Here is a 16,758-nt window from a genome sequence, read left to right on the forward strand (position 1 = left end):
GCTTAATAATAGTCTTGTATGAACTGCCCACAACTTTCTTTTTTAAGCCCTTTTCTCACTGATATATTAAGTGTTTCAAATTTAGAAACCTTTATTGTGTTGGTTTCTGTTTCTTTTTATACGTCTGGTTCCTTCTGCTCTTTTTTGGTGTGAGGTATTGTGTGAGGTATTGTCAGACCTGTTCCTTTCTAACTCCAAATTTTCTTAACACCAGATCTAAAACTGTCTGCACGAATAATGCATTTGTCAGTCTTCTAGTGGCAGCTTTGTAACCTTGTTTGTGGAGTGTGCTGAAATGTTTCAGTGAAATGTTGTCTAGTGTTTAGAACATTCATGCAATAGCATCATGTTTGTTTTTCTCTGTGCAACTGTATTTTTTCCTTTTTTGCTTTCTAATTTTTTTAAATGCATTTTTTGGCAGGTGGTATTAGTGACAAATGAAACTGCAAAGGAGAAGATACCTGAGGAACTTAGTTTGGCACTTGTCCTGACAATTTATGAAGCAAAGGGCTTGGAATTTGATGATGTTCTTCTTTACAACTTTTTCACAGATTCAGAGGTATTTTTAATTAATATCTATTTTCTGCATTTTTTTTAAAGTCAATCTTACTTGTGGTCTAGTTGGTGGTTCAGCTGGGAAAGGATTCCCTCTTTTTTCTGAAGATGATTGGTTTCATCACAGTAGAAAACAGAGAGGTCATAGGTTTATTAATTGAGAGCATATTTCCTTAAGTATATTTTCCTTCAGGTTTAGTGTTAAAATTTAAGGGAGACCTTGGGGTACACATCTCTCACGCATCTCTCACACACACACACACGCACACACAAACACACATGCTTCTGCTGCACATCAAGATGACTACTCTGACCCTAACCAGGCAAGTATTCCAAGTATTCCTTACTGAACATACCTGCAGACACTCCATGACTGAGTTACTCAGTGATTAAACATTCAGTGTGAACAGTCTGGTTGCAGATGTCCTCTGACTCTACCCTTCAAAACAGTGTCTCATGTGGCTTTCAGCAGATGAAAACAACAAGAAAACTGGGGGCAGCTTACTAGTGGCTCTTCACAGAGGTTAGTAAATGTTACGTGATGAAGGCAGGAGGAAGGAGCTTGAGGTAAATAATGGCTGTCATGGTAGATTTCTCAAAGTTGTTTTGTTCCTGGTGATGCAAGTTGCAATGAGAAAAACAACAGTCATTTATCATAATTTACCAGAATTAATTAAGCAGAGTTGAGCTTCACAGAGCATTTTAGCTTAGACTAATGTATATCAGGCCTGAAGGACTGTTGTCATACAATTCTTCCATGTTCCTATGATTGAGTTGATTTGAGCAGCTAAACAAGGAGGCAAGGAAGCAGCTCATCCCGAGGTTTTCTAATTTGGAAAAGCTGAATCTGTGAATCATTGTAAACACAGCAGTGTGGCCCTGTGCACTTTGTAAAGTGTTGTGTTTTCTTTTTATTTGTCTTGAAAATGAGATTTAAGAGGAGTCTTGTTTCAGGAAGCAAATGTGAATGAAAAATCTAGAAGGCAAAAAAGCCAAGCCCCCAAAACACAGCAAGCTCTTGACCAGACTGATACCTTGTTGGGGGTTGAGTGTTTTTCTATTACTGTGACAAATGGAAGAATTTTTCCCATTATCATGCCAATGGAGCTGGCCGGGTTACACCCAGGGTCTCTGATGACTGTAGACAAAAGGTGTCAATTACAGTGGCTCCCGGAGGGGCCTCTGAGGCTTCCAGAGTGGACTCGTGCTTCCGGCAAGCGGGGAGTAGGACGCCTGGGTCTTCAGCCCATGCAACGGGAGCGCAGGAGAGCCAGACCCTCTGTGATCACCTGCCCTGCATCTGCCCCGTTCCAGCCTCCTGCCTCTGCGGACACAGCTGATCACCCAGACACAAACAGTGAGCAAGGAGCCACCGCTCCAGCCCGTTCCCACCCGAGACCGGCATGGCCACTGCCGACCCACCCCCTCCTGCCTCCGCTCCTGCCTCCCCCTCAGCAGCTCCGAGCTGTGGACTAAGCACAGAAACAGCGTGCTTGCATCTAAAGGGACTGACATCGAGTTATTTATTCTGTTCTGTTATCAATTTTAACAACTGCTGTTGTTTTCTGCTTGTACAGTTAGATATATTAGTAAAAGAGCTGTTATTCCTACCTCCTGGACTCTGCCTCAGAGTCCTTGATTCAAACAATTATAATACTTGGGGGGAGTGGAACCAAAGTCTCTGATTCAAAGGGAAACTTCTGCCCTTACTGGCAGACACCTGTCCTTTCAAACCAGGACAGATTTTGGTGCCCAGACGTGGGACAGAGGGCACTGAGTTGAGAGTTAAGACAGGAATAACAGCTCTCTTAAGTGGCAATATGTTGTCTGGTTTAATCTGGTTTGGGTTCCATGTGGTCACAGCCATCTCCCTCCCATTTGCAAGCCCTTATTTGAATTTGGGCCCCCTCACCAAAGTTACTGTAGCTATTACCCGATTCATTTGGTGGATTGATTATGTCAGGAATTCATGGGTTTTTAATTTTTTCTGGGAAGCGTTTGCATGGATCCGGAGCTATCGTACTCTAACTGACTGTTTCTGGGATTATTTCAGTAATGGTACTCACTCTGAGGTAACGTGTGCAAGGGAAATTTTCTCCCAACCCATCACCCAGTTTTTTGAGGCTACCCCACCGGTTCTCAAGGATTTCAGATCTGTTTTAATTGCCAGTGTTATTACACAGTGGCTGGTGTTGCTGATAGGCCTATTCTACTTAGCATTCAGAAACAAGGGAATATTGGCTTGGACAACAACTCTGATACCTGCCCCAGGGACTAGGGATATTGCCCCAGAACCTGCCTCTGCCCCAGGGACTAGGGATATTGCCCCAGAGCCTGCCCCTGGGACTAGGGATGCTGCCCCAGAACCTGCCTCTGCCCCAGGGACTAGGAATGCTGCCCAAGAGCCTGCCCCTGGGACTAGGGATGTTGCCCCAGAACCTGCCTCTGACGCAGGGACTAGGGATGCTGCCCAAGAGCCTAACCCTGCCCCACAGCCCACCGCAGAAATGAGCCACCCAGAGTGGGTGGGGGCTCTAGTGAAGGACATAAGCCAGATGATGAAGGAGTATTTTTCTCCAGCTGGTGACAAATCCTCTCCCTGCCCTAAAGAGGGAGAGTCAGATGGTGCTGCAGTGGAACTCGTAGATGTTATATCTGTCCAGGTTCCAGCTGGATCACAGGAGCAGCCACAGCCAGAAGCAGTTGCTCCTGTGGAAACTAGGAAATCTAAGATTAAAACAAGGCACCTAGATAATGGGGATCAGCAAGTAGGGTCCTCACAACCAGCAAGGGAGCCAGAGGTTGAAATTGTCACCGAGTCCCTCTCATATGATAGTCTCTGTAACCTGCGTAAAGACGTTGCACGGCAGGGCCGTGAGCCCTTTACAACTTGGTTACTCCAGGTCTGGGACCTTACGGGAGCAGGTGTACAACTGGATGGAACTGTGGCCAGGAATTTGGGATCTTTGGCCCAGGATTCAGGTGTGGACCAGATATTCATAAGGGAGCAAGGCCTCCTTTCCCTCTGGGACCGGCTTTTAATGAGTGTGAGAGAGAAGTTTGTCCACAGAGAGAGAATGCAGGAGCACCACCGTAGGATGTGCTGGAAGACCCTTGAGGAAGGGATCCAGCAGCTGAGAGAAACAGCAGTATTAGAGGTACTCTTTGGGAGAGATGGACAGCATGACAATGACCCTGACAAGGTCAAGTGCACAGGGCAGATGCTGCAGAATTTGGCAACCTTGGGTCCATCTCAATATCCCACCTACATAGCAATGATTAATGCTGATAACCACCCAGAGACAGTGTGTTCTGTTGCCAGCAAACTCAGAAATTTTGAGAGCATGATGAATGGCCCAATGCAGGCCAATATCTCTGCCGTGGTCAGGGACCTCCAACAGGTCGAAGATAGGATGAGGGATATGAGGGAGGAGATGATGGGGAGAATTGAGGAGGTGAGGAAGATCAGCGTAGCACCAGTATGAGTCACAGGCCCCCAAGTCAGAGCTTCACGCTGCCCAGCTAGGGAGAGAGGGTACACCTCATGAGCTGACCTGTGGTTTTTCCTGCGAGACCATGGGGAAGACATGGGAAAATGGGATGGGAAACCCACTTCTGTCCTGGCAGCACGGGTGTGTCAGCTCAGGCAGGGAAATGCTAGCCGAGGGAACCGCACTAAAATGAAGGTAGCCTCAGCCTCCCACAAGCAAGGTGCAGGGTATTACAGCATGGGGGATGATCTGTCAGATCCCCAGCAAGGAACCTCCACTATGTATGCCCAGGAAAGAAATAATAACCAGGGTTAGAGGGGCCCTGCCTCTAGCCAGGGAGAGGCATGGGATGACAGGATTTATTGGATAGTGTGGGTGCGATGGCCTGGCACGTCAAAGTCACAGAAACATGAAGTGTTAGTTGATACTGGTTCACAATGCACCCTGATACCATCAGAACATGTGGGGAAGGTACCTGTTTCCATTGTTGGGGTGACAGGAGGATCACAGGAATTCACTTTGCTGGAAGCTGAGATTAGCCTGACAGGGAAGGGATGGCAGAAACATCCAATTGTAAGTGGCCCAGGGGCACCGTGCATTCTAGGCATAGACTTCCTCAGGAACGGCTACTACAAAGACCCAAAGGGGTTCAGGTGAGCTTTTGGAATAGCTACTGTAGCTACAGAGAGCATTAAGCAGTTGAACACCTTGCCTGGACTGTCAGAAAATCCCTTTGCAGTAGGACTCCTGAAAGTGACAGAGCAACAAGTGCCAATTGCCACTATGACAGTGCACCGCCGGCAGTACCGGACAAATCGAGATGCTGTGATTCGGCCTGTGCAGAAATCTGATGGAGAATGGAGACTGACTGTGCACTATTGGGCATTGAATGAAGTGACTCCACCGCGGAGCACTGCCATGCCGGACATGCTGGAACTCCAGTACGAGCTGGAGTCCAAGGCAGCAATATGGTATGCCACCAGTGACATAGCAAATGCATTCTTCTCCATTCCTTTGGCAGCAGAGTGCAGGCCTCACTTTGCTTTCATCTGAAGAGGCGTGCAATACACCTGGAACCGACTGCCCCAGGGGTGGAAGCACAGCCCCACCATCTGCCAGGGACTGATCCAGGCTGCACTGGAGAAGGGTGAGGCTCCAGACCATTTGCAGTACATCGATGACATCATTGTGTGGGGGAACACAGCAATGGGAGGTATTTGAGAAAGTGTTGGGGGTTGAGTGTTTTTCTGTTACTGTGTCAATTGAAAGAATTTTTCCCATTATCATGCCAATGGAGCTGGTCGGGCTACACCCAGGGTCTCTGATGGGTCCAGACAAAAGGGGGTGGGTGGGGACAGCCCGGAGGGGCCTCTGAGGCTTCCGGGAGGGCACTCACGTTTCCGGCGAGCTGGGAGCAGGACGCCTGGGATCGTTCAGCCACGCGGCCAAGCACAGCAGAGCCAGACCCTCTGCGATCACCTGCCCTGCATCTGCCCCATTCCAGCCTCCTGCCTCTGCGGACACATCTGATCACCCAGACACACACGGTGAGCGAGGAGCCGCCGCTGCAGCGCGTTCCCGGCCAGGACTGGCGTGGCTGCTGCTGCCCCTCCCCCCTCCTTCCTGCCTCTGTTTCCCGCCTGCCTTTTTGGCAGATCCGGGCTCTGGACTCAGCACAGAGACAGCGTGCTTGTATCTAAAGGGACTGACACCGAGTTACCTATTTCGTTCTGTTAGCAATTTTAACTGTTATTGTTTTCTGTTTGTTAGATATATTAGTAAAAGAGCTGTTATTTCCACCCTCCTTATCTCTGCCTCAGAGTCCTTGATTCAAACAATTATAATACTTGGGGGAGGGAAGTGGAACCAAAGTCTCTATTCCAAAGGGAAACTTCTGCCCTTACTGGCAGACACCTGTCCTTTCAAACTAGGACAGAAGGGAGAGACGATCATCCAGATTTTGCTGGGAGCCAGTTTCGCCATTAAAAAGAGCAAAGTCAAAGGACCTGCCCAAGACATCCAGTTCCTAGGAGTGAAGTGGCAGGATGGACGGCACCAGGTCCTCACTGAAGTCATCAATAAGATCGCTGCAATGTCTCCACCAACCAGCAAGAAGGAAACACAAGCTTTCCAAGGTGCCATAGGCTTTTGGAGAATGCATATCCCCGAGTACATTCAGATTGTGAGCCCTCTCTACCCGGTCACTCACAAGAAGAATTATTTCCACTGGGGCCCCAAACAACAGCAAGCCTTCGCCCAGATCAAATAAGAGATTGCCCATGCAGTATCCCTTGGCCCAGTCAGGTCAGGACCAGAGGTAAAGAATGTGCTTTACTCTGCTGCTGGGAACCATGGTCTGTTGTGGAGCCTTTGGCAGAAGGGGCCTGGTGAGACTCGAGGGCGACCACTGGGGTTCTGGAGCGGAAGTTACAAAGGGTCTGAAGCCAATTACACTCCCACAGAGAAGGAAATCTTGGCTGCCTATGAGGAAGTTCAAGCTGCCTCAGAGGTGATTGGCACAGAAGAACAGCTTCACCTGGCACCCCGATTGCCAGTGCTGATGTGGATGTTCAAAGGAAAGGTTCCCTCTACTCACCATGCCACCGACACCACATGGAGCAAGGCGATTGCCGTCATCACGCAGCGCGCCCGTGTTGGTAACCCTGGGATTTTGGAGATAATTACGAACTAGCCAGAAGGTGAAGATGTTGGTCTCGCTGATGAAGAGGAGCAGAAGCAAGTGACCCGGGCTGAAGAAGCTCCACCGTAAAACCAGCTGCCAACAGATGAAACACGCTACGCCCTTTTCACCATCGGCTCCTGCCTCATTGTGGGGATGCACCGGAAGTGGAAAGCTTCCGTATGGAGCCCCACAAAACAGGTTGCACAAGCTACCAAAGGAGAAGGTGGATATAGTCAACTTGCTGAACTCAAAGCTGCTCAGCTGGCCTTGGACATTGCTGAGAGAGAGAAATGGCCAAAGCTCTACCTTTACACTGATTTGTGGATGGTAGCCAATGCTCTGTGGGGTTGGTTGGAAAGCTGGAAAAAGGCTGACTGGCAATGTAGAGGAAAACCAATCTGGGCTGCTGATGAGTGGAAAGACATTGCCACTCAGGTAGAGAAGCTACCCGTGAAAGTTGGTCATGTGGATGCCCATGTTCCCAAGAGTGGGGCTAATGAAGAACACAGGCACAATGAGCACGTAGATCAGGCTGCACAGATAGAGGTCTCAAAGATAGACTTAGATTGGGAACACAAGGGAGAAGTGTTCCTGGCTCGATGGGCCCACGATGCCTCAGGCCATCAGGGCAGAGATGCCACTTATAAGTGGGCACGAGACCGAGGGGTGGATCTAACCATGGACAGCATCTCTCAGATTATTCATGACTGTAACACCTGCGCTGCCATTAAACAGGCCAAGCGGGTGAAGCCCCTCTGGTATGGGGAGCGATGGTCCAAATATAAGTATGGAGAGGCCTGGCAGATTGACTATATCACACTGCCTCAGACCTGCCAAGGCAAGCGCTACGTGCTGACCATGGTGGAAGCCACCACTGGATGGTTGGAGACCTACCCTGTGCCCCACGCCACTGCTCGGAACATCATCCTGGGCCTGGAAAAGCAAGTCCTCTGGAGGCATGGTACCCCTGAGAGAATATAGTCAGACAATGGGACTCATTTCAAAAATAGCCTTATAAACACCTGGGCTAAAGAACATGGCATCGAGTGGGTGTACCATATTCCCTACCATGCACCAGCGGCTGGGAAAGTCGAACGGTGCAATGGTCTGCTTAAAACCACCTTAAAGGCACTTGGTGTGGGGGACTTTCAAGAACTGGGAGATCAATCTACAAAAGGCCACATGGTTAGTGACTACCCAAGGTTCCACTAACCGAGCAGGCCCTGCCCAATCAGAGCCCTTGGGAGCACCAGATATTGATAAGGTTCCAGTGGTACACCTGAGAGGCATGTTAGGGAAAACTGTCTGGGTGAACTCTGCTTCCAGAAAAGACAGTGCTGATCATGGGATGGTTTTTGCTCAAGGAACAGGTTGCACTTGGTGGGTGATGCAAAAGGATGGAGAGACCTGATGCATACCCCAAGGGGACCTTGTTCTAGGGTGAACTATCTATGATACTGTGCCTGTAACTGCATGTATGTATATAATTTAAAGGTTTCAATATGATGTAGCATGTTGGCATGGAAAAAATTCGGGGTGGATAATGTTGGGGGTTGAGTGTTTTTCTGTTACTGTGTCAATTGAAAGAATTTTTCCCATTATCATGCCAATGGAGCTGGCCGGGTTACACCCAGGGTCTCTGATGACTGTAGATAAAAGGTGTCAATTGCCGTGGCTCCGGGAGGGGCCTCTGAGGAGGGACCTCTGAGGCTTCCGGAGGGGACTCATGTTTCCGGCAAGCGGGAAGGGGGACGTTCGGATCTTCAGCCCACGCGGCGGGAGCGCAGGAGAGCCAGACCCTCTGTGATCACCTGCCCTGCATCTGCCCCGTTCCAGCCTCCTGCCTCTGCAGACACAGCTGATCACCCGGACACAAACGGTGAGCGAGGATCCGCCGCTCCAGCCCGTTCCCACCCAAGACCAGCGTGGCCACTGCCGACCCACCCCTCCTGCCTGCGCCTTCCGCCTGCTCCTCGGCAGCTTCAGGCTGTGGACTAAGCACAGAAACAGCGTGCTTGCATCTAAAGGGACTGACATCGAGTTATCTGTTCTGTTCTGTTATCAATTTTAACAACTGCTGTTGTTTTCTGCTTGTACAGTTAGATATATTAGTAAAAGAGCTGTTATTCCCACCCCTTGGACTCCGCCTCAGAGTCCTTGATTCAAACAATTATAATACTTGGGGGGAGTGGAACCAAAGTCTCTGATTCAAAGGGAAACTTCTGCCCTTACTGGCAGACACCTGTCCTTTCAAACCAGGACATACCTTTAGGTGGTTGGCATGTTAAAATCTGTGACTTTTCGAAATCTTAATTTTAAAATATATTTTGCAGGAAAGGTTTCCTCCTTTTTTTTTCTCCCAAGGGAAGACAGCTTGTTTTATGTTGCTCAAAGCTCAGAAGTTTATAGATTGTAAAAGTGTTATTTTGGCTTTATTATGAGTATTTTTCATTTTTTGCTAGAATCTCAGCGGTATATAATCACTTTTCAATTAAATACCAAAAGGGAAAAATGAACACAACTTAGAATATATTAATGATTTTAAGGTGTTCACTTTTGCAGGGGATCTGGAACCTGCAGAGCGTTGTGATCAGGAGCTGGGATTTCCTACATAGCGTTAGATTGTATAGCACTGATATGGTGCTACACTTAATTTACAGTTAGGAGTGTCTGTGCGTATTTATAGACATCTTTCACATGTCACTTTGTTGGAGTCCAATATTTTCTGACCACGCTTTTTTAGATTTTCCCCATGAGTGGGTTTTTTTTGCTCACCTCTGAGTGTTCTTAGAAGAGGAGTTGTTGGCAGGTGCCATTCCACACCCTGGCTGAGACCAGCACTAGCAGTTATTGGTGTTCAACATGAAGCCTAATACATTAATCATATGAATGACCAGGCAGATCTTTTCTGGGAACTCTGAGGATGAGAATATATGCCAGCATGGGATATGTGTGGGTCCAGCTCATTGAGCTTGTCAGTCTTGTAGAGTCAAAGAGACTTAGTGGCTCCGCATCCTAACCTGCAGGCCAAGATCTCTCCAATGTGTCTTAGTAGATTTTAGTATAACAAATTGCAGCTTGTGAGTTTATCGCACCACCATTTACCTTTCATTCTGCCCCAAGCTGGCAGGAAGCTGCCTAGCCCAGCAATCAGCAGACCTGTCCTCAGTGAGTTTGTTTTGGTATTGAGGGTCTGTAGGAGGGTCCTTGTCCCTAGGACTAAAACTTGACTCTTCTCCATGGTGAAGGCAATCTGGTTTCCTCCGCAGAGGGATCATTGAAAAGGAGTTTAGATGAAGATGTATAGTCCGCCCAATGAAGTTTTCATGTTTAATATCAAATTACTTCCTTGATATATTGAGCATTGCATATTATTTGAATCTAGAAGAGTGATACAGCAGAATCCTGAAATCCTGCTGTAAGCATAATAATGGCAATATACTTTGGAATCACAATACAGATGTGATTCCTATTAGTGCTCCCTTTATATATACACACATATATATGTATTCCCATTAGCTAGCTTCTCCATCATGATGCTGGCCTTTCTCAGTCCCTGAAAAGTAATATTAAGCTTGTAGCCAGCTCAAACTAGTTGCACTGTTAAAGGTTTGTTTTGTTTGCTCCTCAGTTTTTCCACAGTCTGTTGAGCTCAGGGACATCTTTGCTTTTGCCTGGGCAGCTCAGGAAGATATAACTCTGTACTAGCTGTTTTAGGGAAGGTTGTTTATGTGCCTTCATGACCACATATGTACAGACAAGTATCTCAAGCATAGGCTGTGTTGAGATGAAATTCAGCTTTCTCATTGAAAACTGCTGATTATTCTTTACATTCTTCCCTGATATAATTTTCTCCTCCAGTCTTCTTCTCTGAGCCTTCTTCCCTTACAGGGAATAAACAGGTTACACCATACAATCTTATCTTGTACATAAGTAGGCAGTAGTGGCTAGTATATACAAATAAATCTTATTCTCTTGATATTTCAGGCCAGCAAAGAATGGAAGATAATTTCTTCTTATAGTCCTGATCCAGATGTGCAAGTGGGAAGCAACTTGCTAATTGAGGTGCCATTGGAGGATGCCACTGATATACAAGACAGGACTCAGTTTAATGTAGAAATGTACAAGGTGAGTTTTTTGTAACATTGGGAATGTGAAGGGCAAATTAAATTCTTAAATCTTCAAAGTAGGGAAATTTCTTATATTCTTTCATCCTTTTAGTTCCATGTTTATCAAGGTTGTTTTATAGTTGTTCATATTTGTATAATATAATACAATAGTATAATACTGTGATAAAAGATAAGAGATTGTTTGCAAATGTAATTTGATTAGAGAACAGACCTGTGTCATAGACTACTGAGTATATTTACAGAACTGTGGTTAAAGTAAATAGCATTTCAGCTTGTCAGTATTCATTATTCCCATAATCTGGTTTCTGATTGATGTCACTACCTTGAAACTAAGGAAGTTGCATAGAATCCGGTGACTCAGGTATTTTCAGGACTGTATGATAAATTAATAGTTATATGTGCAAGTGATTAGAAGGAAACTAGCCTGTCATCAGCCTGCAACTGATTTGTAGTAGTAGTTGTTTGTAAGTTAGCTGGACAATAGCTTATGTAATTGAAATCCCATTTTTAATATTTAGACTTTCTTACTTAAAAGCACTTTCTTACTTGTTATTCTTCTGTATAAATTCTCTGTTTTCTTATGACAGTAGCTTATGTAATTGAAATCCCATTTTTAATATTTAGACTTTCTTACTTAAAAGCACTTTCTTACTTGTTATTCTTCTGTATAAATTCTCTGTTTTCTTATAACTGCAGAGTATGTTCCTTTCTAACATTTTAGCTCATCTGGCATTTCTTTTATTTTATTTAATGTTCTGCTTCAGTTGCTGAATGAAGAACTCAAGCAATTGTATACTGCAATTACAAGAGCCAGAGTCAATCTTTGGATCTTTGATGAAGACTGTGATAAACGGGCTCCAGCTTTTAACTATTTCATCAAAAGAAAATTTGTTAAGGTTGTCAAAACAGACAAAAAGAAAGGTAAAGTTGTCCGAAAACTTTCTTAAAAGGCTGTCATACAGTCAGAACTCATATTTTCTTTTAGTCTGTGTAATAAAGAAATCTAAATCTCTTAGCCCTTCTAACAATATGCCGTGATAACTGCCCTTGCAAATTTCCACTTATCTCAGTCTTAATTCTTTTGTCTCTAAAGGTCAGTTGTATATGTTAAAGTATAACTTTGTTGCTAATTCACTAGTTAAAGTTTTCTTGCTATCATAGGAGAAGAGTTAGTGATCCCTTAGACAGACCTGATCTTGTAATTAGATTTTTGAGTTCTACCCAGTAAATTCAAATATATAAAATATTCATTAAATATGGATGAATTGGTGGTCAATAGTCTACTTTTTACATAAGCTTGCTATACCTATCTTAAATATTACACACATGCAAAAATGTCATTTACCAGCCCTTTAATGTGTGCCATTGAGTAAGGGATCCCTCAGCCACAAGGGTTGATCTTAAGAGGTTTTCCTACATAAAGGGAAATAATATCACTGCTGCTCTGCCAGTTACTGTGGAGAGAGCCCAATGGACACTGGTGGCTGCAGATACTTATGGCTTAAAATGGTCGATTTTTAGTCAGATTTTCTGCTGTATTACTAGCCCAGTCTCCAGCCAAATTCTACGGGTTTTTTGTATTCTCACTGGTAGCTTCACACAACAGTATTACCACACTTGATTCATAGTTGCCATTACTGGTATATGCACAAACTTAGAGCTTGGAACATTGTGAGATGATGCTTAGTTTTGGTACATGATAAGTGGTTTCTGTGGATTATCCATTCTAACGTAAAATGGTCACACCTGCCCTTATAGATTTAGATGACAGCATGTTTGCTAAAACCTCAACTCCAGAAGAATGGATTGCACAGGGAGACTATTATGCCAAACACCAGTTCTGGGAGGTAGGAACATATGTTTATCTGAAATATGTAAGGATTCTTGCTTATTCTGAAACCTTTTCTTTTCTCTGGATCTATAAAACCATCTGTAAACCTTCAGTTGCTCTGTAGCAGTCTGTCTTAGTTTGTGGTTTGTAGTGGTGAAAAAACAATTATTAGCATTCATCAGAATTGACTTATATGTGTGAATCTAAACCATGTTCTTGACAATATCATTGCACATACTGTAGAAAAATGAAAGCATTTCTTGGAAGTATATTAATTTGAGTAGGAAAATGGTGGTTTCCTTCCCTTTCTGTTTAAAGAACATGGAGATTTTACAGTCTTTTGTTTCCTAGCTTCCTAGTTAATACAGTCCAGATATGGGATGGCAGTTAATGGGATTGAAGCAAAACTCATCCAGGACAACAACATCAGTGAAATACTCTACAGGGACATAAGGGATATCTCTAGATCAAATGGTCTTGTCCTTATGGGTGATTTTAACTTCCCAGACATTAACTGAGAAAATCATGCAGTGGACACAAACAAGTCCAGGCAATTTCTGGAACATGTTGAAGAAAACTTCTGTGTGCAGTTATTAGGGGAGCTGACAAAGGAAAAGTGACCTCATAAATTTGTTGTTTGTAAACAGAGAGGCATTTGTAAATGAAGCGAGGAGTTGTGTGTTGTTCACAGTGACCACAAAGTAATTGAATTTCAAGTTTTTGGCTGTAGAAGAAAGGTCTGAAAGCCTTTGATCCTGGATATGGGGAGAGCAGACTTGGGCTCTGGAAGGAGCTGATTAATGATAGGTGAGGCTGTCAGGTTCTGGTGGTCAGACCCCTGGCTGCCTCAATTAGGGTCTTCCTGGTGTCTCGGGCAGACCTAGCTTAGATGCCTCAGAGAGAAGAGACCAAGACGAGCCGTTTGGGGTTCCACAGGAGTTTAGTGTCCTGTGAAGGGTCCAGGTACAGCTTAGTCCAAAGGGGCTGTGTTTAAACAGAGGTTTTATAGGTTCTGAGTAGCTTGGAAAAGGAACCAATAGCTAAGGGTTTTTAGGAAATTATAACCAATGAAATCTACAAAGAGATAAGCATGGGGCTTAGTAGCAGGGGGATATTTCTTTGATTAGCTCACTCTAGCTAAGCAATTCTTACCTAAGGAATTTCTCTCCAAGGATGCCTAGTTAAGGTTTCTGCTCCCTCCACAAATAGGCAGTTTTTAAGGGCTATCTCTGAGCGCTGTAAAAGTGGAAAATTCCAAAGGATCAGAAGTCAAGCAAGTGGAGCAGAGTCTGGCTTAGGTGAACAGGTATCTTCTTCTTGAACTTAGGGGAAAAAGGAAGGTGTGTGGACATTGAAACAAGGGGAGGTGACACTGCAGGAGGACAGCAGAGATGCTGTTAGTCACTGTAGGGAGAAAATTCATGTGGTCAAAGCTCGAGTAGAGTTCAAGCTATCCAGCACTATGAAGGACAACAAAAAGGTAATTTTAAAACACATTAACAGCAAAAGAAGGATTAGACGCAACATTGGTCCATTCCTTGATGAGGTCATTTAGCTCACAAATAGGGACATAGATAAAGCAAAGATGTTTAATGCCTTCTTCATCTCTGTCTTTAACACTGAGGATGTGCTGTAAGACTGTGAATTGGGGGATGATAAACTCCCAGCTGATTCTGCACTACTTTGAGACTTGCTGCTGCAGCTGGATATATTTGGCTTGATGGGATGCATTCCAGGTACTGAATGAGCTTGCCCATTTTATTGTGGGGTCCCTTTCCATTATTTTTCAAAAGTCTTGGAAGTCTGGAGAGATCCCAATCAATTGGAAGCTGGCAAATGTCCCAGTTTTCAAGAAGGGTAAAAAGGAAGACCCTGGTAATTACAGGCCTTTTGGTCTCACTTTGGTGCCTGATATGGAGAAGGCTATTCTGAGAGTTGCTGAAAATAACGTTTGAGTGACAATGCAGTCATTAGTCATAGTCGGCATGGGTTCACTATGGGTAAGTCCTGCTTAGCCAAATTAATTTCCTTTTATGACAAGGCCACTCATCTAGTTGACCAAAAGAAGCCAGTAGATATGGTATATTTTGGTTTTAGCAAAGATTTTAATAACCTCTCTCACAGTCTCTCTTTATTCTGGTTGGAAGGTTCAGCACATATTAAACAAGTCCATAATACATTAGGTGAGAAACTGGTTGACAAGTCAGGCTCAAAGAGTTATGGTAAATGAGGTTATATCAAGCTGGTGGCCCATCACTAGTTGGATTCCCCAGTGCTCAATTTAATGGCGAGTGCCTTTTAAGGTTTTTATAAATAATTTGGGCACAGGACTGGAATGTACATCAAATATGTTTGCCAATAGTAGTAAACTAGGAGGACACTAAATTGAGAGGAGCTGTTGATTCCATTGAGGGTAGAGAGGCCCTGCAGAGACAACTTGACAACCTAGTGGGCTATCACCAGCCATGTGAAATTTAAGAAGGCCAAGTGCCAGATTCTGCACCTAGGATGGAGTACCCCTGGTTATATATTCAGATTAGGGAATGAGAGTCTGGAGAGCAGCCCCATGGAAAGAGTTCTGGGAGTTTGGATTGGTGACAAGTTGAATATGAGCCAGCACAATCAAAAAGGCAAATGGTGTCCTGGGTGCATCAAATACAGCATTGTGAGCCAGTCAAAGGAGATTATTGTTTTGCTTTGCTCTGTGCTGGTGCAGACTCACCTGGAGTACTTCATGCAGTTTTGGGCATCACAATTTAAGAAGGGCATCAGACTATTAGAGTGTCCAGAGGAAGTGACCAAGATGATGAAAAGTTTGGAAAAGAATGGTTTGGTTTTGAAGAGACCTCAAGAACCATTGCCATGGCAGCTTTAGAGGGCATGTTTCAAGAGCATCTGAAGTGGCTTGTCTTGTTCAGCTTGGAGAAAAGATGGCTGAGGGATAACGTCATTACAGTCTACAACTTTCTCAAGAGGAGGTCGTGATCTCCCTCTGGTTAGGAAGGGGAGGAAAAGGAATGAAGTTGGATCAGAAGAAGATCAGACTGGACATAGAACAGGGCTCTTCACTGAGAAAGTGGTCTGCCACAGGCACGTAAGGAAAGTGGTCATGGCATTAAGCCATGAGTTCAGAGTTCAAGAAGTATATGGATGACATTCTTAGTTGTGTGTGTTTGTTTTAGGTAGTCCTGCAGGGAGCAGTAAGTTGGCCTCTGTTATCCTTATAAGTCCCTTTCAATTTGAGATGTTCTGTGATTCTATGAAATAAAACTTTAGATACTTTTTGATCATGGCAGAGGGAAAGCTTCTGTGTTTTGCAGGTAACAACATACAATTCTTTGAAGGGAAAGTAAAATCTATAACAAGACTAAAAACCAAAATTATCAGCTGCCACTATGCAGAGATAGTCTTTATCTATCCTTGAAAATAAAATGCAATTTTCTAAACTGATAGAAAAGAGTTTAGATAAAAAAAACTCACACAACTAAAAAAATCATCTTGAAATCTGGAATGTATTAGCTACATTATCTGCAAATCTGTTTTCTTTATAACCTTAATCTTTGCTAATCAATGCTACCTTAAGATGACGTTATCTGGCGACTTAGGCTGTTCTAAGAGTGGCTTGCAGTGTGCAATTTCCAAACAGAAGCAACACTAAATTAATGGATAGAATAAAGAAATCATGGTCTTGCAGAACAAACAGGGTGATAATGAAGGAAATCTTGCTGGGAGCATGGTAGCTCCTGGTGTTTCTGTTTAGTTTTCACAGAAAGAGGTTGGTATGATAAAAGCATTGAGTAAATATTCTTTGCTTTTCAATTTGACTTTGCAGACATCAGTCTTCCTCATTTTTAGTAATATGTAGATGCCTGGTCACTTACAAGTTAATGGTTTAGGCTATCATTCAAATTGCATATGCTATTAGTTCTATCAGTTCACCAGGAATTCTGCTTTCACTATGTCCATGTACAATATTGTAATTAATATTCTAATTTTGGTAGTTGCACATGGACTGACTTTCAACTTTTCTTTTTTGTCCTAAAAATATACCACGATGTTTTACCTTTT

At 44.2% G+C, this 16,758-nt stretch overlaps 1 protein-coding gene across 5 annotated transcripts in view; it reads left to right on the top strand.

Annotated features, from left to right (window-relative positions):
- Window positions 1-16,758, top strand: part of TRANK1 (tetratricopeptide repeat and ankyrin repeat containing 1) — a 70,712-nt gene that overhangs the window by 42,081 nt on the left and 11,873 nt on the right. For all 5 annotated transcript variants that reach the window (XM_079302559.1, XM_079302562.1, XM_079302563.1 and 2 more), the window contains 4 exons: window positions 422-559; window positions 10,717-10,857; window positions 11,624-11,780; window positions 12,618-12,706. In XM_079302559.1, the coding sequence (XP_079158685.1) occupies window positions 422-559; window positions 10,717-10,857; window positions 11,624-11,780; window positions 12,618-12,706 (525 nt within the window). The remainder of the gene's footprint in view (window positions 1-421; window positions 560-10,716; window positions 10,858-11,623; window positions 11,781-12,617; window positions 12,707-16,758) is intronic.

The sequence above is a fragment of the Erithacus rubecula genome (genome assembly GCF_903797595.1).
Source record: "Erithacus rubecula genome assembly, chromosome: 3".
Classification (NCBI taxonomy): Eukaryota; Metazoa; Chordata; class Aves; order Passeriformes; family Muscicapidae; genus Erithacus; species Erithacus rubecula.